Raw genomic sequence first — 27,858 nt, forward strand, 5'->3', positions numbered from 1 at the left:
ATTTTGTTAAATATTATGAATTGTAGTAGAGAAAATTCAGTAAAAATTGCAACTAAGACCTGTGTTAGTCTCTTAGTCTGACTTGTAGTTGAGAATGAATTTAGTAATGATATTCACTGTTTTAGTCATTTATGTCAAAAATATCTGTTGAATTCCTATTGCTATATTCAGAGGGATTTTTTTTTGGTTGGATACATGTTTTTCTTGATCCACATGGAGCTTATAGTCTTGTAGAGGAGTCAATAAATAAACAAAGCAAGAATATATATTCTCAGTATACTTTGCGATCTATAACCTGAGGCTGGATAATTAATAAACAATAGAAGTTTATTTGAATAATGGTTTCAGGGGCTAGGAAGTTCAAGATAGAACTGTTGTATATGGTATTATATTGCTGTGTCACAGAAAGAAGGGCAAAAGAAAGAAGGGGAGAAGAGGGAGCCAAATTATTTCTTAAGTTTATTTCCAGCATAATGAACACATTTCCATAAAAACAATCCATTCATGAGGTCACAACTCCTATGACCTAAATATCACCAGTTAGGCCTCACTTCTCCACATGGTGCAAGAATAAAATTTGCAACATGTGAGTTTTAGTGGCACATTCGAACTATAGTATATACACTCATACCCACACTCTCCTGCCCCACAGATGCTCTTCCACTTAGAGTAATTCAACTTGGCATTTTTGACTTTTTGATGCCTTTACAAGGAACCATACTTTGATTTTTTTCTATTCTAGTATGTGTGGCATGGTACTGGCTCACAATATTGGGAAGCCACAATGAGTTGCAGCAACTTAGCCACCAGGTCACAAGAGTGACCCATCAATACCCTATCATGGACTTTTGGTTAAGCTGTGATGTTCATTAGGTAGCTGTGTTACATTCATTTTCAGATTTTAATATTTTCAACTTTGTTTTGTTGCTGCTTCTGTATATGTATGTAAAATATATATGCACACATATGTAAAACTGTGGTGAGTACTGTAAAATAAAGAACTGTACACCGCAGTCAGGGTATGTCTCTTTGGAAGTTAAGAAAATCCAGTTATATGAGGAGTGTGGAGCAAGTCATTTGAGGCAGAAAGAATAACATGTGTAAACACTGTAGGTGAGGAACAAACTGGATTTGCTAGGGTTTTAGCAGGATACTTTGTTCAGCAGAGGAATTAAAGCATAGTGATTAAGATCTGGGAATCAGATTTACAAAGGTGTTTGCAAATTTTGTATACTCAGGTAAATTATCTCCATTTTTGCCAGCCTCAGGGTCCTTATAAAATGAGACAATACCATCCATCTGCTAGAGTTTTCAACAGAAATATAAAAGGCATTGTCTTAAAACAACATAGTTCCTTACACATAGTAAGTGTCATTATATTTGCTACCTTGGTGGCATATTTTGAAATTCAAAAATTGGCAGGGATAGCCTAAGCATCATACCAAAAGAACAACATATACAATGCTTTACAACTCTTGTGTGTGTATGTATGTATGTCTTAATTATTAGATGGTCATTATTTATTACAATTAGAGCACGTTTTTGGACTGAATAAAGAACTGTGTAAAAAATATTTGTCAAACAAAGCAGAATGATAAGTCTTTTATCAAGATGATTATTTAGCAAGGTAGTTTGCTTTTCTGAATCCCTCTGGAGAAATGGGTTCTTGTTAATAATTAATACTTTATAATAGATGAAGGGAAAATATTGAATGAATGGCATGAATTAAAAACCTTTCATAGGAATATTTCTGGTATTTTCCCCCTCCAGTCCTTAAGGTTGTTATTTTATCTAGGAAAATTGTAGGGAAAGTGTGCATTGTCTATTTAAGAAAAAATTCTAACTGCCCTTAGGGTTTCTATTTCCATAGTATGGAAGATTTTTATCCGAATAAAAATCATGGTCCTGACTCTGGAATTGGGAGTGATAATGGAGAGAAACGATTATCTACAACAGAAGTGAGTCTTTTCTATTACAGATCTAATTTATTCTACAATTTCATTAGAGCTTTGAAAGAGACATTTGCACATATTTGACTTGCAAATAAGATCACATGACAAATGAAAAAATCATCTATTTAAAAGCAGAACAAGCACCTTTAACATAATTTTTTGGTTTGAAAACTAGAGATATACAGCAGGTATTTTCTAATTCATATGTTAGTTAAAGCAATATAATTTTTATCATATATTTCACATGCCTTGCTTGTATTTTATACATGTTCTTTTCAGCCTTCAGATGATGATACAATCAGTCTTCACTCTCAAGTGTCAGAATCAAATAGAGAACAAACATTGAGAAATGATAATCATACACTAGGAAGCAAGACTGATTCCCAGAAAGGTAATTCATGTGGTATCTGCTCTTTTTATTTCATGTGCACAATCCTTATTAAAAACAGGCTTTTAAAGTTATAATGTTTTAAGCTAATTCTTATAGTGAGAAAATAACTTTTTATTCTAAGCACTACAGTATTAGAGCATCTTCTGTTATATTTTAAAATATATATGAATCTGCTTTTAGACCAGGAGGTGTATGATTTTATTGATCCCAATACGGAAGATGTAGCTGTTCCCGAACAAGGAGATATACATATTGGATCATTTGTCTCTTTCCTTAAGGTAAATATAACAGTGAACACATACTAATGACATGTTCTACTTAATCTTACAAAAGTAGACGGACATACAATTCAAAATGGTTTTCTTTTATATAAGGGAAAAGAAAAATGCTCTGAAAAATCACAGAAAAATGAAGATTTGGGAAATGAGAAAAGGTAAGCACAGGAGAACTCCCAAAATGAAATGTTACTTACGAATATTGAACTGTTCATTATCCATTCCAACTGAAATTCTTATAGGACTTTTTGCTCATTTATGTTATATTAGTTAATTAGAGAGTACTTTATCTCTGAATTGCTTAATTAAGCTCTGAGTAAACATTTAAGTCCGTTTAGGACACACATTGTGTTTCTTCCATGAAGTATGATAATAGTATCTCCTATTTTACTGTTGAAGAGGGCTATACCTTTTCATACATTGCTTCAGTTGAGTTCTTTAATAACCTTTTAAAATAGGTGGGATTGAGATTATTGTACCAATTAGTAAACTTGAGACCCAGAGTTCTATAGGTCTAACTCAGCAGTTTTATAACTTGATTTAATACTTCCTAGTTTGCCAAGATGGCTATGACAAATTTAAGGATATTTTCTTGCATATTAAAAAAAACTAATTGTGATTTGGATGTTATCTTTATTTGTTTTATGAAAGCATGGGATATGATCAACCATATTTTTCTTAGTCATTCCTTTCAGGTTGCCTTGTAACTGCTAGAAGGAAGGAATGCTAGAAGGCAGGAGTGTTTATTGGGTACCAATCATGTATAAGGATTAGTATGATGCCTCTTTCCATGTTTCTCATTTAATATTTACTAAATCTCTGCAGGGTAGATGTTGACTCTTTTTTCATAAGTGAGGAAGTTAAAGTTGAGAGACTACATTTTGTGTCTAAACATCTTATGTCCACTAGTACCTAGGGTATGAACTGAACTTTCTTGAATCTCCATATGTTTTTGTTTTTTTTTTTTGGGAGTGTTTTCAAGGCCTTTATTCCTCTAAGCAGATAAAAGTCTTCCAAAAACCTTACAGTTATCTGGGGAACTTTTCATCTTAGCCACATTGAGAGCTACACCTATTCATATTTTCTCTCCTGTGTTAAGTTACTCTTATCTTAACTGACATTTAGTTGTACCCCTCTGGATCCCCTTGACAATAAAATTAAAATTAAAAAAGAATCCATATGTTTTTATTTCCCCCTGTCTCCCCTCCTTTTTTTTCACTGCATTTCCATTAAGTGACTTTATCAGTTAATTTTTTTAAATTTTTTTGCTGAGAATTTAACCTAAGGTCTCATGCATTCTAAGCACATACTCTACCACTGATTGAACTACAACCAGCCGTTCATTTTTTAAAGAAATTACTACACTTAAGCTGGGTGATGGTGGCTCATGCATATAAGCGTAGCCACTCAGGAGGCTGAGTTCAAAGCCAGCTCAGACAGGAATGTCCATAAGCAAATACTAGGAGTGAAGCTGTGCTTCAAGTGCTAGAGCACCAGCCTTGAGTGAACAAAGGGACAGCATCCAGGCCCTGATTTCAAGCCCTAGCACAGGCACAGCAAATTATTGTTTTAATAGTACAAGGGGAGAATTTCCTTGTGACCTTTCTCTACATGTGTACAATATATCCCATTTTCTCTTTTCCTACTCCTTCTTAAAAACAATTTCAGCAAGTTTCATTTTTCTATTTGTATACATGTAAATAAATTACTTCAACCAAATTCATCCTCACTGATCCTTTTCCTTAGCCCTCCACCTTCTTATTGGTACTACCCTCCCCCCAACAGAGCCTGTTTTCATTCTATTTATTGTTTTGTGGTTTAGTTGTACTAAGGGCTTTCACCATGGTCGTCTAGATATTAATATAATATATTTTGCTCAGAATAACTCTGTTTATTACTTTCTCTTTCCATGACCACCTTCCCAACCCTTATTGCACAACCCTTTCATTGATATTCATTTTGTAGTCTTCATATATAGTTGCAATTTATTTTGAAATTATTCACTCTTTTATTTTAACCCCCTTCTCTTCATCCCCTTAAACAGTCCTATAGATAAAATCATGTTTTATGATAAATATATGTATATACATATATATAACAATATATATAATGTGAATATACATGTATTTGTACATGAACATAAATGTCTTTTAGGTTTTGCATCCATATATGAGTGAAAACATACATACTTTTTGATCTTGGCTTACCCTGATTAACACAATGGTCTCTTTTCCATCCATATTTTAAAAATGACTATTTCATTTTTATTTGTGGCTGTGTTATATCTATGGTACACATGTACTGTATTTTCTTTATTCATCTATTTTTGGGCACTTTAGCTGATTCTACAGTTTGGCAATTGTGAATAGTGCTACAGGTGTAAACACAGGTATACAAGTATCTTTGTTTATATTGACTTACCTTTCTTTTGTTAAATGTCCAATAGTTATTTGGTGGAGTCACATGATGAGTCAGTTTGTAGTTTTTGAGGAGATCCTACACTGATTTCTGTAATAGTTAAATAGTTTACAATCCCATCAATCAGCTTATGATAGTTCATTTTCCCTGCATCCTCACTAGAATTTGTAGTTTTTGAATGATTGCTATTATGATTAGGGGAGACAGAATCTTAGTGTAGATTTGATTTGCATTTTCTTATGGCTAAAGATGTGGAATATTTCTTCATATATCCATTAGTTATCTGTATTTCTTCTATCCAATTCATTTTCTTATTTGTTAATTGGATTATTGGTTCTTTTGCTATTTAATTTTTCGAGCTCTTTTATTATGCTTGATATTAATCCTTTATTTGTTGAATAGCTAGCAAAGATTTCTCCCATTCTATGAGTGCTCTCTCTCTCTCTCTCTCTCTCTCTCTCTCTCTCTCTCTCTCTCTCTCTCTCTCTCTCTCTCTCTCTCTCTGGGGCTCATTCTATGGCTTGAATTCAGAGCCTAGGTGCTGTACCTGAGCTTTCATGTTCAAGGTCATCACTCTACTCCTTGATCCACAGCTTTACTTCTAATATTTTTTGTCAGTTGCGGGGCTTGAACTCTGGGCCTAGGTGCTGTCCCTGGGCTTTTCAGCTCAAGGTTAGTACTCTATCACTTGGGTCACAGATTTGCCTCCGGTTTTCTGGTGGTTGATTGGAGAGAATTGTCTAACGGACTTTCCTGCCTGGGCTGGCTTTGAACCTTAATCCTCAGATCTCAGCCTTCTGAGTAGCTAGAATTACACTTGTGAGCCACTGGTGTCTGGCCAGTTCCAATATTTTTATGGTTAATTGGAGATAAGAGTCTTACAAACTTTCCTACCCAGGCTGGCTTTGAACTGGGATTCTTAGATCCCAGCCTCCTGAGTAGCTAGGATTACAGGTGGGAGTCACTGGTGCCCAGTTATGAGCTGTCTCTTGGTACTTGTAATTGTTTCCTTTTAATTTGATACAGTCTCATTTGTCAGTTCTTGTTCTTGTTTTCTGGGTAATTGGAGTACTATTTAGTAAATAACCTATAATTTCCTCCTATAATTTCCTGCAGCATATTTAAAAGCCTCAGGCCTTACTTTGAGTTCTTTACTCCATTTGGAATGATTTTGTATACAAGCTGAGAAATATGAGTCAATCTTCAGTCTCATACACATAGATAAGTCTGTTCTGCTAGTACCATTTGTTAAAGGAGCTACCATTTTTGAGGGTGTTAAAATGGAATTTTTTTCCTAATTTCTTTCTTAGCCAGTAAATTATTATAGAAGAGCTATTGATTTTTAAGTGTTGATTTTAAATCCTGCTGCATTTCTGAAGGTGATTTATCAGATCTGGAAGTTTCTTGGTGGAGTCTGTAGGAACTGCTAAGTATATGAACATATCATCTCCCAAAGTGGTAATTTGATTTTTCTTTCCCAATTTGAAGCCTTTTATTTCTTTCTCATGCCTTATTACTCTGGCTAAGAATTATAGTTCCATACTGAACAAGAGTGTGGAGAATGAACACCTTTATTTTGTTCCTAAGTTTAGGAGGAGAAATTATATCAGAAGAAAAAGAAAAAAAAAGAAATTATTTCAGCTTTTTTTCTATTTAATATAATATGTAATAGTTCCTGTCATTTTTTATTGTGAAAATACTGTACAGAGGGGTTACAATTACATGGGCAAGATAATGAGTACATTTCTTATTAAGCATTGTAGCCTCCTCCTTTGTTTCCCCTTCCCATCCCTTCCCATACGCCCCCTGCCCACCCAACCTTTCTCCCCCCCCAACCAAAGTTGTAAAGTTCGTTTTTCCACGTAACGACTTGTACATCTTATTGATGCAATGGATCCACCTGTATCCCTATTTAAACGATTTGTTTTTTCCCTTCCCCTCCACAAATTATAACAACCTCAAATATAGGGAAAGCAGGGGTTATACCATGGGGGAGGGACATACAAAGCAACAAAGAAATAATCTTATAAATGTGTTAGAAACAATCACCTGAAAGAAAAAAACATTTCAATACATATCTTAGGGTTCATTTCCCTAACATCAACTTATCTGACCTTTTCTGCTTGACCCAGACATATACTAGTTATTGCAAATAAGGGAAACCATGGGACCTATGTTTCTTTGGGCCTGGCTTACTTCACTTAATATTATTTTTTTTCCAAATCTTTCCATTTCCTAACAAATGGGGCAATATCATTCTTTCTGATGGAGGCATAGAATTCCATTGTGTATATATACCACATTTTCTTGATCCATTCATCTACTGAGGGGCATCTGGGTTGGTTCCAGATCTTAGCTATGGTAAATAATGCTGCAATAAACATAGTCGTGCTGGTAGCTTTCCTGTGGCCTTGTTTGTGATCATTTGGGTAAATGTCCAAAAGTGGGATTAGTGGATCATAGGAGAGCTCTATGTAGAGTCTTTTGAGGAACCTCCATACTGCTTTCCAAAGTGGTTGAACAAGTTTGCACTCCCACCAACAAGGAAGTAAGGTTCCCTTCTGTCCACATCCCCTCCAGCATTTGTTGTTATTAGAGTTCTTGACTATAGCCATTCTAACGGGGGTGAGGTGGTATCTCAATGTTGTTATGATTTGCATTTCTTTTATGGCTAGGGAGGTTGAGCATTTCTTCATGTGTCCATTGGCCATCCTTTTCTCTTCAGAGAAGTTTCTCTTTAAGTCTTTAGCCCACTTATTTATTGGGCAGTTGTTTCTTTGAAGATTTGTTTTTGGGGGATTAAATGGTTTTACAGCTTAATTCTATAAGGCATTCAAAGCAGAGTTCACACCAATACTCCTCCAACTCTTCAATGAAATTGAAAGAGAAAGTTCACTACCAAACTCATTCTATGAAGTCATAATAACCCTCATCCCCAAACCAGGCAGGGACTTACCAAAGAAAGCGAAATATACACCCATTTCTTTGATGAACATTGATGCAAAACTTCTCAACAAAATTCTGGCCAATCGACTTCAACAGTTCATCCAACCAGTCATGCACCACGATCAAACAGTATTCATTTCAGGGATGCAAAGCTGGTTCAATATACACAAATCAATTAATATAATTCATTACATCAACAGGAGCAAGGATAAGAACCACATGGTTATCTCAATAGATGCAGAAAAAGCATTCGACAAGATCCAACAGCCCTTTATGATGAAGGTTCTGGAAAAACTAGGAATCCAGGGAACATTCCTCAATACATTAAAGGCTGTATATGACAAGCCTACAGCCAGCATGTACTTAATGGTGGAAAACTAAAGCCATTTCCTCTTAACTCAGGAACAAGACAAGGATGTCCACTCTCTCCACTTCTCTTCAATTTAGTATTAGAATGCCTAGCTACAGCAATAAGACAAGATGCAAACATAAAAGGGATCCAACTAGGGAAAGATGAAGTAAAACTCTCCCTCTTTGCAAATGACATGATCTTGTATTTAAAGAATCCCACAGACTCCACTCCCAAATTACTCAAGCTGATTCAAAACTTTGGCAAAGTAGCAGGGTATAAAATTAACCCTCAAAAATCAATGGCTTTTCTGTATGCCAACAATGAGAAAAGCGTGGCTGAAATTAGGAAAGCAACTCCATTTGTAATAGCCCCACAAAAAATAAATTACCTAGGAATTAACTTAACCAAAGAAGTGAAGGACCTCTATGATGAAAACTTTAAAAACTTGAAAAAGGAAATCAAAACAGAACTTAGAATGTGGCAATAACTGCCATGCTCCTGGATTGGAAAGATCAACATCATGAAAATGGCAATACTTCCCAAGGCTATCTACAAATTCAATGTGATACCTATTAATATTCCATCCTCATTCTTCAAGGAAATAGAAGTGGCAATCCAAAAATTCATATGGAACAATAAAAGACCCCGAATAGCTAAAACAATCCTCAACAGAAAGAACAGTGCTGGAGGAATATCAATATCAAATTTCAAACTCTACTACAAAGCCATAGTAATAAAAACAGCTTGGTACTGGCACAAGAACAGACCTCAGGACCAATGGAATAGAACTGAAAACACAGAAATGAACCTACAGACCTATAGCCATCTAATCTTCGATAAGGGAGCTAAAAAAATAGAATGGTAGAAAGACAGTCTCTTCAGTAAATGGTGCTGGCAAAACTGGTTAACTACTTGTAGAAAACTAAAGCTAGATCCTTATATATCACCCTGCACCAGAATCAACTCCAAATGTATCAAAGACCTCCGAGTCAAAGCAGACACCCTGAAAACATTACAGGATGGAATAGGAGAAACCCTAGGACTCCTTGGCACAGGCCGAAATTTTCTTTTTTTTCTTTTCTTTTATTTTTTATTGTGAACATACTGTACAGAGGGGTTACAATTACATGGGCAAGATAATGAGTACATTTCTTATCAAGCATTGCATCTTCCTCCTTTGTTTACCCTTCACATCCCTTCCCAGCCTCCCCCCGCCCCCCGAACCCATCCCCCCCAAAGTTGTAAAGTTTGTTTTCGACATGACAACTTGTACTTCTCATTGTTGCAACGGGTCCACCTGTATCCCTAAACGACTTGTTTTTCCCCATCTCCTCCACAAATTATACCGACATCAAATATCGTGAAAGCAGGGGTTATACTGTGGGGGAGGGAAATACAAAGCAACAAAGAAATAATCTTATAAATGCGTTAGAAACAAATGCATGAAAGAAAAAAACATTTAAATACATATCTAAGGGTTCATTTTCCTAACATCACATTATCTGACCTTTTCTGCTTGACTCATACATATACTAGATATTGCAAATAAGGGAAACCATGGGACCTATGTTTCTTGGGCTTGGCTTACTACACTTAGTATAATTTTTTCCAAGCCTTTCCAAGGCCGAAATTTTCTTAATAGTGACCCAGAAACACAACAAATCAAAGAAAGGTTGGACAAATGGGATTGCATGAAATTGCAGAGCTTCTGCATGGCAAACGACATAGCTAGCAAGAGCAATAGAAAGCCCATGGATTGGGAGAAGATCTTCACTGGCCATATAATGGATAAGGGTCTCATATCTAAAATATACCTGGAACTCCAAAAAAATTGTTGTTTTTTATGGCATTTTTTAATTTCTAGTTTCTGTCTTGCTAATGTACACGTCTAGTATCTTATTTTCTTTTGTCAATAAGATTCCTTAAGTATCTTTAACAGTGCTGGCTTAGTAGTCTTAGCTTTGGTGTATCTTGGAAAGTTTTATTTCTCACTAAATTATAAAGGATACATTTGCCAATCTGGGTTGACAGTTGTCTTTCAGGGCTTGAATTATGTTCTTCCATGCCCTCCTTGTATGTCAAAGATTGTGTTGATAAATCTGATGTTATTCTGATAGGCTTGCCATTGTGTGTAACTTGTCTTATCTTCTTTGTGGCATCCAGTGTTCTTTCTTTAATCTTTATATTTAGTATTTCAACCATTATATGTTTAGGAGTTTTTCCTTTCTGATCTTGGATGTTTGCTATTCTGTAAGCCTCTTTGACTTGCATGATTTTCTCCAGACTAGGAAAGTTTTCTCCTATTGTTTTATCAAATAGGTTCTTGCTAACTTTGTGTCTCCTCTCCTATACACATAACTTAGATTTTATCTTACTTTTTTGTATATGTGGTGGTTCTGGGGCTTGAACTCTATGTCTCTGAGATTTTCTCCTCAGATCTAGTACTCTACCACTTAGCCACAGCTCCACTACCAGCTTTTTAAAAATAGTTAATTGGAGATGAGTCCTACAGACTTTTCTGCCATGGCTGGCTTCAAACTGTAGTAGGTAGGATTTACAGGTATGAGCCACTGGTGTCTGGTGTTTAGGTTTGATCTTTTGATGGATCCCAAGTGGTCATCTAAATTCTTTAGGTAACTTTACATCAGCCATTAATCAACTCTGGTGTTATTTTTATTTTTTGTGCCAGTTCTGGGTCTTTAACTGGGGGTCTGGGCAGTGTCACTGAACTTTTGTGTGCAAGCCTAGTGCTCTATCACTTGAGCCACAACTCCAATTCTGGCTTTTTGGTGTTTAATTGGAGATAAGAGTCTCATAGACCTTCCTGCTGAGGCTGGCTTTGAACCATGATTCTCAGGTTGCAACCTCCTGAGTTGCTAGGATTGTGGATATGAGCCACAGGTGCCTGGCTGTTTATTTGTAATTATATTATTAAGATTTCATTCTTCTATTACTGTCCCACCTCATGCAATTACAAAAGTTGCCTAAATTTGAGACTTACCAGTATCATGTTAGATGTAGTAAAGTTTACGTGTTCCAGTGGCTTACATCTGTAATACTAGCTACTAGAAACTGGACTGAGATCTCAGGTCATGATTCAAAGCCAGTCCAGGAAGAAAAAAATAATGAGACTCTATATTCAATTAACCAGCAAAACTCAAACCAAAAAACAAACCAAAAACAAAAAGCATTAACAACCCTAAACTGGAGGTATGGCTGAAGTGGTACAGCAGCAGCTGTGGGTAAAAAAGCCTAGCAAGAGTGCCGGGCTCTATGTTCATAGGTGTGCTGAAGTGGTAGAAAAGCACCTCTGAGAGATAAAGCCCAGCAAGCGTATAAGGCCCTGAGTTCAAGCCAAGTATTGACACACACACAAAAAGATACAAATGTTTGTGATTTTTTTTGGTCAGTTGTGGTGCCTGAACTCTGGGCCTGGGCACTGTCCTTCAGCTCTTCAACTCATGGCTAGTGCTCTACCACTTGAGCCACAGCACCACTTCTGGCTTTTTCTGTTTATGTGGTACTGAGGAATCAAACCCAGGGCTTCATGCATGCAAGGCAAGCACTCTACCACTGAGCTACCTTCCCAGCCCCAAATGTTTGTGATTTGACATTGTAATTTTAAGTGAAATGCTTTGGCAAAAACAATTGGAATTTAGGGAATAATTTATTTCAAATTCTTTTGTTTCCTTTAAATATTGAAATGATGTATATTAATCAGCAAATTTGCAAACCTTATTTGAAACATTTTTGTATTTTATTTGTCTAAACTATTTTCTGTATTTTTATTTACAAATTTTTACAATGAAATTGAATAAACTGGCAAAGGTGTTCATTAACATGAACAATTTCATTACAGCTTTTGTTTATAAAGACAGTCCATATAGAACTTTACAGTTTTTATTACACTTAACATTTACCAAAATGCATTATTAAATAAGTATGGCCATTACACATTTTAGAAGTTTAGAAATGGTAGTTTGTTGCACTATTAATTATTAGCCATTCATTGTATTAACATAGCTAATAGGTCACATTTTATATGGAGTAGTGCTGTAGATGTTATATCCTAACCTTTATTTCTTTAAGTATTTTACAAGGGCATAAGTATGTTAGCTTTTACGAATAACAGTATTTTTTCAATTTCTTTATTTTGAAATAAAATATAATCTGCCTTTTCAGATAACCATGTTTGTGTCACTTTTCAGACTTGAAAAAGAACGGTTGCTTGCAGAAGATGATGATGAATTGAAGGAAGTAACTGATTTGAGGAAAATAGCTGCTCAGTTATTGAAACAAGAACAGAAGAACAGGTATTCTTTTTAATAATGAATTTTAATAGGTAAATTTTAGAATTATTAAATCAAATTAAAGATAACCAAAATATATTGTTTCAAGTAAACATAGGGCCCCCTTAAGATGTATTTTCAAGCTACTACTAAAAGACAATAAGAAATTCTTAGCAGAGGAATATAAAGTTATGTATACAACAGAGAATATGTTGACATAGTCACTTTATGTGTTTTTGTGGTGGAGCTCAAACTCAGCTCTTGTGTCCTAAGCAAGCAGTCTATCACCAAGGTCTACCCCATCCTACTCTCTATTTTTAAGATCAGTTAGGTATTTATTATTCCTGTGTGGTGAACCCACACACTTAGTTTATTATTTTATCCAATGTAGCACATAGTTACATTTATACTGTAAGAATTTTTCTAAGTTCATGGCATATTTAGCAAGTATATATTTTGTTTTTTTCCTGATCCTTAGCTAATATATATATATATATATATATATATATATATATATATATATATATATATATATAGCTCCTTAGAATTGAGCTGCATTAGGTAATGATTGATTAAATCAGTGTGGTGATTTAAGAGCACAAGTTCAGTTTTGTTTTGATCACTTAGGTTATAGTTTTTCCAAAGACATGTCTGTGTCAATCAGAACAACATGGTGAATGAGTATAAAAACAAATGAAGTCCATTTTGAGTATAGAAAAGGTTCAAGTACTGCTCAGGGTCAGCTGTTATTATCATCTTCATGTAGTGTGAATAGTATATTTTTAGTTCTGAAATAAAAAAAGATTTTTGAATTTTTGTGAACATTTTAGAGAATAAAATTTGGTACATTTATCAAGGAAAAATATTGTACTTTATGTTTGACATGACAATATTTTGAGAAATGTCAATTTTAAAATACACTGGCATTTGTTTAAGTATGCTTTGAAAAATACTGTTAGAATTTACCAGCTGGGTAGGGTGGTGCATGTCCATAGTCCTAGCACTGAAGAATCTGAGACGGTGGATTGAGTGGTTTAGACCAACTTTTACTACATACTGGGACCCTGTCTGAAAACAAACACCCCAAATAAAGGATTCCATTGAAGTTTGCTTTTGTGTCACAGTGATAGAGTGCTTGCCTAGCATATGAGAGTCTTGAATTCCATCCTTAATGTTGTGAGAACAAACGAAAACAAAATCAATAAAATAGATCAAATGACAAATATGTGGATTTTAAGAACCACTTTTTAGGGAAGTCTATATAAGGGCTAATCAGATAAATCACTATTAAATTTTTGCACGGTTACTACACATAGTTGAAAATTTCATACTAGAAAATATTACTTATTTTTACCCCTTCTGTATATAATTAATCTTCATTCTTAGTTTATGTTTTTCTTGTACCATAACTTTCTGTAAACATTTTCCAGTAATTCATTTCAAATGATATTTGTGAATTTTAAAAAATATTAGTTGGAGGCTGTGTGTACTTTCCTCCCTCCAATATAATCTAATTGTTGACCACACTGTATGTGGCCTAAGAGATTTTGATGAAGCACACCACTACCTGCTTTCTGAAACTTAAAGAATAGTTGAGTGTGTATCTCTTGTATCTAGCCGAAGAAAGAGTTGTGTTTAGAATAATAGGAAGAAAATACTGATTTTTCAAAATTTTCTTGATATCCTTTACTTCTCATTGTGTTGAGAATGAAAGTACAGGGTTGGGAATGTGGCTTAGTGTAAAGTGCTTGCCTAGCATGCATGAAACCCTAGGTTCGATTCCTCAGTACCACATAAAGAGAAAACGCCAGAAGTGGTGCTGTGGCTCAAGTGGTAGAGTGTTAAGTTTGAGCAAAAGAAGCTCAAGGACAATGTTCATGCCCTGAATTCAGGACTGGCAGAAAAAGAATGAAAGTATATGAGTAAATAGTTTCTGATTTTTCCATTCCCCTGTATAATACAGAACATTTTGTTCCTACCATTGTCATATTAGATTTTCATCTATTGCTGTGACTTATCATTGTAGCCAAAGTAGAACATCACTTAATAGCACATCTTCCATAGGCTTTATTTGTATGATAGTTTCTAATTAGCACAAAAAAGCATCCAGAATCATACCTTGTTCAAAACTGGTACACAGTTATATTTCTTTTGGTTAATTGGCTCTTTAAAAATTAAATCAAATGTTTAATCAGGAGTTTTTAATTTAACTAAAAATTATATGTTATCCGAACTATGATTTTCTTTAAGAGGTGTGCAAAAGTAATTTCTATCTTTAACTGTTTTTTTTTTAAATCATCCTTTTTAGATGCTACCAAATATGAACATAAAAACATCTTAGATGAAAATCAGTGACCTTAATGTAATATGTCTAAGTTTTAGAGGCATTAAAATATTTTATGAGGAATTTACTTATATGCTTTTATTCTTAACATTGAGAAAAATATTCATTATTGTAGACTCTTAAAAAATCACTATTATCTTCTCATAATGATAAATGCAATATTTTCACCTGGTAGGTCAAGGATAAATGATGTGTATATATTTTTTAAGTTTCACAGTGTAGGGGTGGAAGCTATGTAAGTATTAACATAGTCATTATAATTTCTTGTTTGTTAATGTTAATTAGAAATAATTTATATAGAATAAGATTAACCTCAAATATCAGGAAATAATAACTAGGACAACTCCTTTGACTTTGTACTGTATTGCTTTAGCTTGCTGCTGTGTGAAGGTAAATGCAGTACTAACACTAGGCTAAAAGCATATATGTACTTCAGAACTAGAGGTAATTAACAACTACTCATTTTGCATTCAGTGATGGTTTTCTTGTAGCTGTTTTGCCATTTGTTTAGTTAATACTATTTTTAAAGTCTTTGCGTTATTAATCGATGGGTGAAATTATCTTGAGTGTAACAAGAGGTCATTGTACATAATAATCCAAAATGGAAGTGGAGACAGAGGAATTGATAGTTCATGACCAGCCTAAGCTACATTTTAAGACTTTGTCCCAAAAAATAAGCAAGCAAACAAATGACTCTAAAAAGTAGCAACCCCCAAACCCAATACTTCAAAACCAGTCTTAAAAATCAATGTCTTAAAAATATTATTGTATGATGAATAAATTTTAGATATTTTTGTACGTTGCACCTATAGTTAACAACACTGTGTTAAAAACTTAAAAAGAGCCAACAGCCAAGCATTGGTGGCTCATACCTATAATCCTAGTTACTTAGGAGGCTGAGATATGAGGATTATGGTTCAAAGCCAGTCTGGTCAGGAAAGTCTGTGACATTCTTATGTCCAATTAACCACCAGAAAACTGCAAGTGGCACTGTGGCTCAAAGTGGTAGAGCACTAGTCTTGAACAAAAAAGCTCAGGGATAACACTCAGACTGTGAGTTCAAGTCCCACGACCGACAAAAGAAAAATAAACAATGAGTTAACAGAACCAGCACTGGTGCCTTATCCTAGCTATGCAACAGGCTGGGATCTGAAGCCAGCCTGGTCAAGAAAGTCCAGGACACTCTTATCTTCAATTAACCACCAAAAAGCCAGAAGTGGAGCTGTGGCTCAAGTGGTAGAGTGCTAGCTTTGAGCAAAGAAGCTCAGGGATATTCATCAGGCCCTGAATTCAAGCTCTAGGACTGGCACCATAAAAAGTTAACAGAGTAGATTTTATGTTCAATACTTTTGCCACAAAATACACATTTTTGTTTTCTAGAAGGAGAAAAAAATTGTGGCAGATTAGAATAAAATGTATATCAGAATGTCCTCATTTTTGGTGCTAATCATCAAAGGGAATATTCTTCATATTGATTTGAGAATACAAGAAAGGAAATTCTGTTAAAAATAAACAAAATAATACTGGTTTGTAAATTATTGAGCCAGATTTACAAATTTTCATCAGCTCTACTCGTTGTAGGGTTAGTAAATTATCATCTTTCTCATGTAATAACATTAGAAACCAGACTACTATTTATATTATGATCTTCTCATGTGGATTAAGAAGATGTTCAATATCTTAAAATAGGATTATTGTCTTAAACAAAAATTAAAGTATATATTGGCTTCTGTAATCAATAGCTTTAAGTTAGCTGATTCGTATTGTATTTTTATGACTTCTGACTTATTCTATAGTACTTTCTGTTTTGTCTTTCCTTTTAATAATTATTTTATTTGCTTTTAGGTGTGTCCTGAGGGTTTTTCTTTATTGTGGAAGGATGTGCTTCTGAGTGTGTTATAGATAGATAACAAAAAACAAATATGAAAAGTTAAACAATTAAAATATAATTAAGGATCATGGAGTGTAAAATCAGACTGAGAACTTTATTATTTTCACTCAAAATTGTAGAAATTATCACATTATCTGTTTTTTATTTGTTTATATCAAGATTTCAAATTGAGGAGAATCAATTAGACCTCTAGTTTGTTAAAAATATTTGGAGAGTTCTTTCAACTCTTGAAACCTAGCCATTCTTCTTTTCTGCTTTCTTTACTAATGACTTCCTTGTCTTCTCCAAAAACATCATCTTCCTTCTCCCATTTTTTGCTTTGATTGATATATGTGAAATGTGAATATAGATGGAGGCCTTTAAGTTATAGATCATCATTCAGTGACAAACTCTTCCAGAGGACCAGAGCAGCAGGACGGAAATCAAGGTATCTAGAGTTGGTGGAAGCCTTAAGTATTAAGGGGCTAGGTTCATGAAGCTGAATTGTGTAGTCTTACTTAAAATAAGTTCGGGACTGTTAGGAAAGTGTGTTAGATAAGTAGATATTTATTTTAACATTGGTTAGTTATCACAGAATAAAATATAAAATGTTATAAAATATCACACAGGTAAAATTTCCAGTTTATTATATTGTGTAGGAAATGGAACCAACTTTTTTTTGGCTCCAGTATGACTGTTGCATGTCAGTCATCACAATTCTAGTGAGTGTGGTGTGGAGAGTAATCAAATTTTTATTAACTACTTCTGTCCTTTTAATAATTCTGGTAATTTCCTCAGGATAGTACTTATTGCCATTTAAAAAAAAAATAAAACACATTATTTTTAACATTTTATTTTTGTTTTCATAGATAAGGAATAACATTTTATTTCCTTTTGCTACCTATAGTCTTCTGGTTTTAGGTAATTAAGGAAATTTTAGTTTATATCTAAACCAATGGTGATTTCATACCTCACAGTGTCTTCTTAGTGAGGCTATACTAGATCCAAGCTAGTGTGGAGATCTATATGATGGAAATTCGATTGTTTATACCTACCAAGTTCTATTTATGTCATTTTGTATCAATTAATATGTAGTTTAAAATTTTTCTGTATTTTAACCCTTGATATTTGAAGATTTCATTTTGGATCACATGTTTTTTAATTCATTTTTAATACTAAACTTTAATATGAAAACTCAAGTCACATTTATTTCTGTAGTGATATTAAAAACTCTTGAATATATAAATATGTTAGAGAAATATTAATTCATTATTTTGACATTCAGATTATATTTAGAAAGATAAAATTATGGACAAATAGTTCTCTCTTATGTCTCATCATTTTTCATTTTCTTTGTTTTAATTTTCTTCTAATCCAGTTTCATTTGGTTATTAAACATCGTGGATTTTTAAGGGATTGAACTTTAGTAATGGTTTACATTTAGAATTAAAGTTTATTATTGGCTTTTGGCAACATAATTATGTACATGTATTAACATAATTCATATCATTTGCTGTGCTGGGAAAACCAAATCACTTATAATGTTACCTAAAAAGTCTGTATCTCTTTAACTTCTGTCTCAGCCACAAATCAGATATATGGCTAGAAGGAATATAAACCTTTAAAAAGGATGTGTAAAAGAAGATGCATGAATTGGTGAATTTCAGTCTTTCATAAATAGTGTGCTTATGGGCATCTGATATAAATAGCATTTAAATATTTTCTAGCAAAGATCTTCATGGACTAGATCAAGTTTATTTTGGAGATATTTCATGTCTTGCATATGTTGTATTCTTTTAGTGTATTTTATAATTAATATGTTGAATTACTTCTAGGATTCTTAATCATTCAACTTCTGTCATTAGAAACAAGCTGAAACAAACTGTGGAATGTGAAAAGAGGTACAAATATATCTTATTCTTTATATTTAGTATTTTATATTGAGACTTGATCTTATAGCAGTTTTTCTTCAAATGGGCTCTAATTGAATAAATTATATAAAAACAATGTAATGAGATAATTTACGATATGTCACAAGTAAATTAATCTTAGTTTTGATATAAACAAAACAAAACTATTTTACTTAGTCCTAGAATTTGTCTTGATAATAAAATTACCTATTCACTCAGCATATTTTTTGTATTGCTGTTACTATCAGTAATGTGATCTTCCTAGTTGTTTGTTCTTTATGTTACTGTTTACTTTTTGATTATTTCAATTGGATGCTGCATATTTTTTCTATAAGTACGTAATCTAAGTCTACATAAACAAATTCTAAAGAAGTAAAAGATGTTGGACATTTTCTTCATATTGCTTTGATAGTTTGAAAATTTACATTGGGCTCAACTCTTGAGTCATCCCCTGGGAGTGTATAGTTCCAAGTCTGGGCAGAAGTACGGAAGCACACAGAATTGATATTTGTGGATGCCTGTTACATGTGTACTGTTCTTAATGCTTCTGATGTGTAGTCTCATTTAATCCTCACAGTAACATTAAGTTGTTACTTTTGATTATCCCCATTTTATAGATGAATAAACTTGAGACTCAGAAATAAACAGAAGTTACCTCAAGGTTGCATAGCTAGTAAGAGGTACAATCAGAATTTAAATTCAGACTTGTTTGGTTCAGAACTCCAAGTTTTAATATTAAGTAACAAAGAACACTTCATAGTTTGAAGCCAGTCAGGGCAGAGAAAAGTCCCTGTGAGACTCTATTGTTACCCCCTTGTTTTTTCTCACTTTCCTCCCCCCCGCCCCCCCCCTCCTTACCCCCTAGTTGTGAAGCTCATTACCAACATATTGTCTTGTGAGTATCGCTGTTGCATTGGTTCACCCTTTGTCCTTTGTCTTACCATTTTGTTGTTTCCCTTCCCTTCCCCAAATCAGATAAATGTATATACAAGATGCAGGATACCAAAATCAAATACAGTGACAACAGGGGATAAACCAAAGAAAAAAAAAATGAAAGAAAAAAGAAATAACTTCAGACAGTATGTTAAAAATAACAACAACAAAGAAAAACCTCATGTTTCCATATCTTGGAGTACATTTCTATTAGTATCATCTTATATGGTCATATGTACATAGCTATTGAGCTATTGTGATCCTCTGCTAAGACTATCCTAGACATGTACTAATTATTACAAATGAGGGAAACAATGGAGCCTATGTTTCTTTAGGTCTAGCTTAATATGATTTTTTCCATCTTTCCATTTCTTTATGAATTATCTCCAATTAACCACTGAAAAACTGGAAGTAGCACTGTGGCTCAAAATGGTAGAGTGCTATCCTTCAGTGAAAGAACTCAGGGACAGAGCCCAGGCACTTAGTTCAAGCCCCATGAATGACAGAAAAAAAAATCTAACTTCTGTTCTGTGCAAGAATGATAGTTCTGAACTATAAATGCAACAGTGCATTTCCCACTTCTTGTTTGCTACTATCTTTTCTTTTTATATATTTTTATTTTTATTTTTTATTTTTTGGGGGGGTCTAGTCGTGTGCCTGAACTCTGGGCTTGGGCACTGTCCCTCAGCTCTTTAGCTCAAGGCTAGCGCTCTACCACTTGAGCTACAGCGCCACTTCCAGATATATATATATATATATATATATATATATATATATATTTATATATATATTTATATATATATATATATACACACATGTATACATATATACATGGATATATATACATGCATATATTTATAACTTAAACGTTTAGCTTAATTCCATGAGGCTGAGGTGGGTTTCTGCGTATCATCAGCATATATAAAAATTCATCATCTTCATTCTTCCACTGGCACCATTTCAGATTAGGAACAGAAGTACTTTATTTTTTCCAGCATGATTTCATACCTCTGTGTTCTATAATCTTGTCTCTGTGCAAAGATTGCCCCTTTTCCTTCTTTAATTTATGTAATCTTTCATAATCCAGTTCATTTTTCCTCAGCTCTGGTGAGATCTTTATGTTACATGTCATCGCAATGTTGGGTGATGTTTTGAAGCAGTTGATCATGGGGTAAGAGACATTCAGGGCAGGCTCACTTTTTTGAAAGCAACAAATTCTATGGAAACCAATTAGGTCCCACAGCACTATAGCAATCCCTTCCTAATAGACTGCCTCTAATTACCTTGCACTAAGCACCACTTACACTTTTTTTTTTGCCATTTTGTTTTTATTGGTTTTATTTTTAATGTTCCTTTTTATTTAAGTAGTTGTACAAAGGAATTTCAATCAATACATCAGTTTATGAATATAACAAATCTTGATCAATGTCACCCCTTCCATCATTCTTCCCCCATCTCTCCCAACTCTAACCATCTCCTCAAGTTACCTGGTACCATTTTCACAGATGCACATTGAATATTGTGATTTTATTTGTCCATGATTCCTCTCTCCACTCGTCTACCTCCACTTTATCTCCCCTTCTAATAAAATATGTTTCGGCTTCCTGATATTCATTTTTTCGTGCTGGTTCTGGGGCTTGAACTCAGGTCCTGGGTGTTGTCCCTGAGCTTTTGTGCTTATCAGTGCTAGCATTTCACCAATTGCTCCACTTTTAGCTTTTTTTGTTGTTGTTAATTGGAGATAAGAGTCTCATGGACTTTCCTTCCTTGCACTGACTTTGAACCACAGTGTTCAGATCTCAGTCTCCTGTTTTGCTAGGACTACACTAACATTAGCTACCGGGGCCCAGCTTAAATATTAATTTGTTCAAGAGTTATATCATTGGAATCCTCCGCTATGTATGTACCATAGTTTAGTCATTTTGTTTGTATATATTTTCATGTGACCCTATTTGCTTTCATATATGCTTGTAAATTAGATCTAACTTTCACATGAGAGAAAACATGCATCTTTTATCTCTTTGAGCCTGACTTCAGATGACATTATTATTATTATTACATAATTATTGCACTCTTGGCCTCTTTAAATTCCTTAGGGAAGTCATATATGAAAAGGTTTATAGAATGTAAACCCATTTTTGATATTTACTGTAGATCAAGTTATTAGAAATTTAAATATACTTTGTCAATTGGAAATTTCATGTTATTAGTTTAAAGGCTAGGTTTGGATACAGTCTTTCCTGTTGAAAAATAAAGGCAACTTTATAATGTTCATAAGCAAAGGATTTTTTTTCTAAGTACCTTATCACATAATAAAACATATTTAATTTTTTAGTGTCTCAGCAGATGAAGTTAATTCACCATTATCTCCCCTTACATGGCAGGTAAGAAGAAATTAAATTACTAATATACGCATGTTATTTTGGTCTCAATTGGTTAGTTACAAAAAATTATTTCATTATAGCCCTTAGAGAATCAGAAGGATCAAATAGTTGAACAACATTGGCCAGAATCTCAACCTATAATCTGGCAAAGTGAAGAAAGGAGGCGGAGTAAACAGATTAGAAAGGAATATTTCAAGGTACATTATTCAATTTTAAAATTTATTTTGTATTTGTTAATTTTGAAAGTGTCAAGTTTTGGTTTAAGTCAATAATATTAAATTCTAAAGCTAAATATAGCAAATATTTATCTTGATTTCTCATGTATATGTGGAATATATATGGTATTTAATTACACTATAAAATTTTAGTAATTAAATCAACAAAGCTAGTAGATCAATATAAAGTATGATTTACAAAATATTTTCAGTGAAAAATGAATTTTTATTTGTTACACTACTAGTTATAGCAATTAATGGTATGTTTGGGTTTTAAGAAGATAGAATCTTACAATGTAGCCCAAAGCTTGTTTACAACTCTTATTTGTTTTATTTTGTTTTTGCTGTTACTAGGGCTTGAACTCCAGGCCTGGGAATTGTCCTTTAGCTTTAGCTTCTTTTTGCTCAAGACTGGCTCTCTACCACTTGAGCCACAGCTCTACTTCTGGTTTTGGTTGGCTGATTGGATAAGAGTCTCAAGGGCTTTCCTGCCTGGAGTGGCTTTGAATTCCAACAATCAGTTGTCAGGCTCCCAAGTACTAGGATTGTACTAGTGAGCCACTAGTGCCCAACTGGCTTACAACTCTTAAGCCTCCTGCCTTATCCTACCAAATATAGGGATTTCAGGCTTGTGCCACCATGCCTGGCTCAAGAAAGGACTTTTATTGAATTTGTTTCAACAAATAATTGACAGGTATTTACGATTAGTAGTTAAGTACTTCTATTATGTTACTAAATACAATTTACATTTTGCTAAAATATTTGTGATTTCATCCATTTTCCCCCTTTTTATTATCTTATATTTCTTGAGCAAATCTGTTATCTTACAGGAAACTCCAGAGTATTTGAATTGTCCCAAACCTTTAGTTAGTAGGTAGTTAATAAAATTTTGTTGTATATGTTATTATAAATATTGTGTTATTGTCTTATTTGTATTTAATGTCTGCCATATTCACAGAGATTAATCATCAGAATTTAGGATGATTTTTAGTATTTGCCAGAGTTTATTGTTGGAATTTGACTTAAATGAACAGTACAAACAGACTCCTCCTCCATGAATAGCAAATTTTGTTGTCTTGAATCTTTTCTGTTCCCCACAGCACAATTCTTATCTGGTTATACTTTGATTTAAACACTTGTAATTTACCTAGCTTATAGTCAGTTTTCAGTTCATACAACTAATAAAAAGGATCTGTTTATCTTTTTTCTGTGTAGTAAAAATAGATCTGTCACTTCACATGAATATCTTTGTTTTTTTGGTGTTTTGTATTTTTTAATAAAGTTTGTAATCCAATGGACACACAAAACAAAACTGCGCTGAGGAAAACAGTTTCATAAATTAAGAGTGTTAGGAGGTCTGGGACATGAATATCTTTCTATATATGAGAATGTAACAAGTATTTGGATGTTGCATATAACCAAAGCAAAGTGTTACATGTCTTAGCAAATCAGTGACACATTTAACCCTTCAACAAATAATTACTGGGCATTTTTAACAACCCTACTGTCAGTTGGCCAGTATAAAATATAAATAAAATAAAGACATGAGTAAAAGGAAGTCATTCTAAGGAGATCTTTGTTCAGTAATGATGAAAGTAATTTCATCTCAACCCTTTTAGATCTTCACTGAATATTTACAGGGATATTTATCGTAAATTTCCCCCTTTTTAGTTCTTGAGACCTTGAGTCAAGAAACTGAATAAAATGTGTTTGTAAATAGAACTTAGATCTAAGAGATCAAATGGTATAATACTTGAAATGACTATTATATAATCATCATTCAGTAGTTGCTAATTTATTACTTGATAAAGTAGGTGCAAAAATAAGCTTCTATTTGAGTAGCAGTGGCTTGTGCCTGTAATCCTAGCTACTCAAGAGGCTGATATCATGGTTCAAATCCAGCCCAGGCAGCAAAATGTGAGACCCTTATCTCCAATTAACCAGCAAAAAATCAGAAGTAGGACTGGGACTCAAAATGGTAGAGCGAGCACTAGCATTTAGAGCTCGCACGCATGCGCGCGCGCACACACACACACACACACACACACACACACACACACACGCACGCACGCACGCACGCGCGCGCGCGCGCGCGCGCGCACACACACACACAGAGCTTCAGTCACTGGAAAATGTTTTCAGGAGATGTGTAGTTCTCCTTACTTGTCAGAAGGTGTCAGTGTGAGGACATTGAAAAAATTTAATATGCCAAGTTTTTTGTTTTTTGTTTTGTTTTTTTCCTCTGAAATCAAGAAAAGGTAAAATCAAAGGGGATAAGAGTAGTTTAATAGTAGAACATGTATAAAATATGTGTGGAGCCTTGGATTTAATTCCTAACATCAGACTCCAAAAAAAGAAAAAGACCAGTATAACATATATTAAGATTTTGTTGTAATCTGAAGTACAGTTTGGAATCGCCAGTATTTCCATTATTATAGAATCTTCTATTAGTTATAACATGTCTTCTTTCAAAGGAAAAACATAGTTTTCTTTTATTTTTAAAATTAGTTTTTGAAAATTTAAGTATTGTGCAAAAGGGTTTCAAGACTTTTCTTTTTTTTTAATTGAATTTTATTTTATTTGAGAACATACTGTACAGAGGGGTTACAATTACATGGGCAGGATAATGCATACATTTCTTACCAAGCATTGCAGCCTCCTCCTTTGTTTACCCTTCACCTCACTTCCCAGCCTCCCCCCTGCCCCCCACCCAATCATACCCCCCTCCCCCCCCCCCACCGACATTGTAAAGCTGGTTTTGACATGACATTTTGTACTTCTCATTGTTGCAACAGGTCCACCTGAATCCTTAAACGACTTGTTTGTCCCCATCTCCTCCACATGTTATACTGACATCAAATATAGTGAAAGCGGGGGTTACACTGTGGGGGAGGGACATACAAAGCAACAAAGAAATAATCTTATAAATGCGTTAGAAACACATGCATGAAAGAAACGAAAACATTAAAATACATATTTAAGGGTTCATTTTCCTAACATCACATTAACTGACCTTTTCCGCTTGACTCATACCTATACTAGATATTGCAAATAAGGGAAACCATGGGACCTATGTTTCTTTGGGCCTGGCTTACTTCACTTAATATAATTTTTTCCAAACCTTTCCATTTCCTAACAAATGGGGAAATGTCATTCTTTCTGATGGAGGCATAGAATTCCATTGTGTATATATAGCACATTTTCTCGATCCATTCATCTACTGAGGGGCATCTGGGTTGGTTCCATATCTTAGCTATGGTAAATAATGCTGCAATAAACATAGTTGTGCTGGTAGCTTTAGTGTGGTCTTGTTTGTAAACATTTGGGTAAATGCCCAAAAGTGGGATTGCTGGATCATAGGGGAGCTCTATGTGAAGTCTTTTGAGGAACCTCCATACTGCTTTCCAAAGTGGTTGAACAAGTTTACATTCCCACCAACAATGAAGTAAGGTTCCTTTCTGTCCACATCCCCTCCAGCATCTGTTGTTGTTAGAGTTCTTGATTTTTGCTGTTCTAACTGGAGTGAGGTGATATCTCAATGTTGTTTTGATTTGCATTTCTTTTATGGCTAGGGATGTTGAACATTTCTTCATGTGTCTATTGGCCATCCTTCTTTCTTCTTCAGAGAAGCTTCTCTTTAATCAAGACTTTTCTTAATCACCAATATTTTCTAATAATCAAAACATTTACTTTTACATGTATTATTGAAACTATTTGGATCTATAATTCATTAAGAACAGTAAATATAGTACTCTAGAGATTTTATAAAATTATTTCTATGAAGTGATGGCTCCTTTACATTGACAGGGCTATAACATATACAGAGCTTTAAACTAAGCCACATATTTCCTTATTTCTGTTCCATGGTAAATTATTCATAATGCTGTTATTCGTATACTTCTTGAAAGCATCTGCGTATATATGAACATGGGTATGCGTACAAAACTCAGATCTCTGTTTTACTTCATCATTGCCAAAAACAATGTCAAATATTTTTTTTTCAGCTAAGTCTCTGAAACTAAGTAAAAAAGATGCAGCATATTGGCTAGATTGTGTGAGCAGGAAGATAAATTGGATTAGATTATTTGAGTAAGTAGTCATGGTAGAGAGGTACATTAACTTTTAAATTTTAAATTGTATAGAAAACTACTTTCACCTATAAAATTTTGTTTCCAGTGGCTCACGCCTGTAATCCTAGGTACTCAGGAGGCTGAGATCTGAGGATCACGGTTCAAAGCCAGCCCCTTCAGGAAAGTCTGTGAAACTCTTATCTCCAATAAACCACTAGAAAACCAGAAGTGGCGCTGTGGCTCAAGCGGTAGAGCACTCGCCTTGAGCTGAAGAGCTGAGGGATAGCACCCAAGCCCTGAGTTCAAGCCCCACAGCTGACCAAAAAAAATATTTGTTTCCAAACGACTCCTTATTTCATTTTCCAATCAAAATTATTCCCAGAAATATATTGCTTGAGTAAACATATATTACAGAAATTCATTGATGTTCTTTTAATAGGGCACATATGAAGTATGAAAATCTAACCTTATGTTGCTATTTAAATTAGTGGCTTTAATTTTTTGTAAGTATAACACATGAATTTCTAAATGAACTTAATGGCTGATTTCTAAACAAAATACCCAGTGCACTAGAATATTTACTTAATTTGTTTAAATGCCATATATACCTTCAAATATATGTGATTACTGTTGAGATAAAACACTATAGTGTCTTAAAATATATAGTGATTTCATAGACTATAATATTTTTATTTAAAGATTAATTCCAAGGAAAATATTTGAAAAGTATTCTCATGACCATTGTCAGCCTTATTCCGGACTAGGAAGAGCAGCTGGGTTTATAAACTAACCTGATTTGTTCTCAAAAAGAGTTTTGCACAAGTTATTGTCTTCTGTGAAATTAAAATGAATTTCAAAGATGAATTGACTGACCTTTTTGATACACTAGTTTCAACATAGGTTTTTATTGTAGCATCTAAACAGAAATAATAAAACTTTAATATTCAGTCTAATGGGGGATTGCTTAGTTGACTCAGTAAAAGTTGGACTTGTAGTATACTGTTAAATATCTTGGTTTTAAGGCAAAACTTAGTTTTCATGAATAATGAAGATTTAAATTAGAATAGTGTTCAAGTAGCAATAGTACATTGCCTCTTATCTCAGCTCTTGACTATATCATCTTATGTTTCTTTGCTGTCCAGCTATCCACTCCTTTCTCTTTCTTTACTTTGCATTTTGTTCTTTTATTTTTTTTGGGGGGGGGGGTCCGGTCGTGAGGCCTGTACTCTGGGCCTGGGCGCTGTCCCTTAGCTCTTCAGCTCAAGGCTAGCGCTCTACCACTTGAGCCACAGCGCCACTTCCGGCTTTTTTCTTTTTGCTTATGTGGTGCTGAGGAATCGAACCCAGGGCCTCAGGCATGCAAGGCAAGTGCTCTACCACTGAGCCACTTTCCCAGCCCTACTTTGCATTTTGTAAATATACCCAAACTTCTACTGTGGGGGAGAAAATAACTTTTTCTTGCTCATTGCAAGGGGCATGGTTGAGAACCATTTGACAACAGACAAATTC

The 27,858-nt window shown here is 34.1% G+C and overlaps 1 protein-coding gene across 4 annotated transcripts in view; it reads left to right on the forward strand.

The window, feature by feature from the left end:
• Lrch2 (leucine rich repeats and calponin homology domain containing 2) overlaps nucleotides 1–27,858 on the forward strand; it is a 98,519-nt gene that overhangs the window by 46,353 nt on the left and 24,308 nt on the right. For 2 of the 4 annotated variants that reach the window (XM_070039877.1, XM_070039879.1), the window contains exons 7-15: nucleotides 1,871–1,958; nucleotides 2,232–2,343; nucleotides 2,524–2,621; nucleotides 2,718–2,776; nucleotides 12,543–12,647; nucleotides 17,208–17,285; nucleotides 18,673–18,738; nucleotides 22,016–22,064; nucleotides 22,145–22,261. In XM_070039877.1, the coding sequence (XP_069895978.1) occupies nucleotides 1,871–1,958; nucleotides 2,232–2,343; nucleotides 2,524–2,621; nucleotides 2,718–2,776; nucleotides 12,543–12,647; nucleotides 17,208–17,285; nucleotides 18,673–18,738; nucleotides 22,016–22,064; nucleotides 22,145–22,261 (772 nt within the window). The remainder of the gene's footprint in view (nucleotides 1–1,870; nucleotides 1,959–2,231; nucleotides 2,344–2,523; nucleotides 2,622–2,717; nucleotides 2,777–12,542; nucleotides 12,648–17,207; nucleotides 17,286–18,672; nucleotides 18,739–22,015; nucleotides 22,065–22,144; nucleotides 22,262–27,858) is intronic. The other 2 variants (XM_070039880.1, XM_070039881.1) reach the window with 1 other exon arrangement.

The sequence above is a fragment of the Dipodomys merriami genome, unplaced genomic scaffold (genome assembly GCF_024711535.1).
Source record: "Dipodomys merriami isolate MVZ:Mamm:240054 unplaced genomic scaffold, mDipMer1.0.p SCAF_3, whole genome shotgun sequence".
Taxonomy (NCBI): domain Eukaryota; kingdom Metazoa; phylum Chordata; class Mammalia; order Rodentia; family Heteromyidae; genus Dipodomys; species Dipodomys merriami.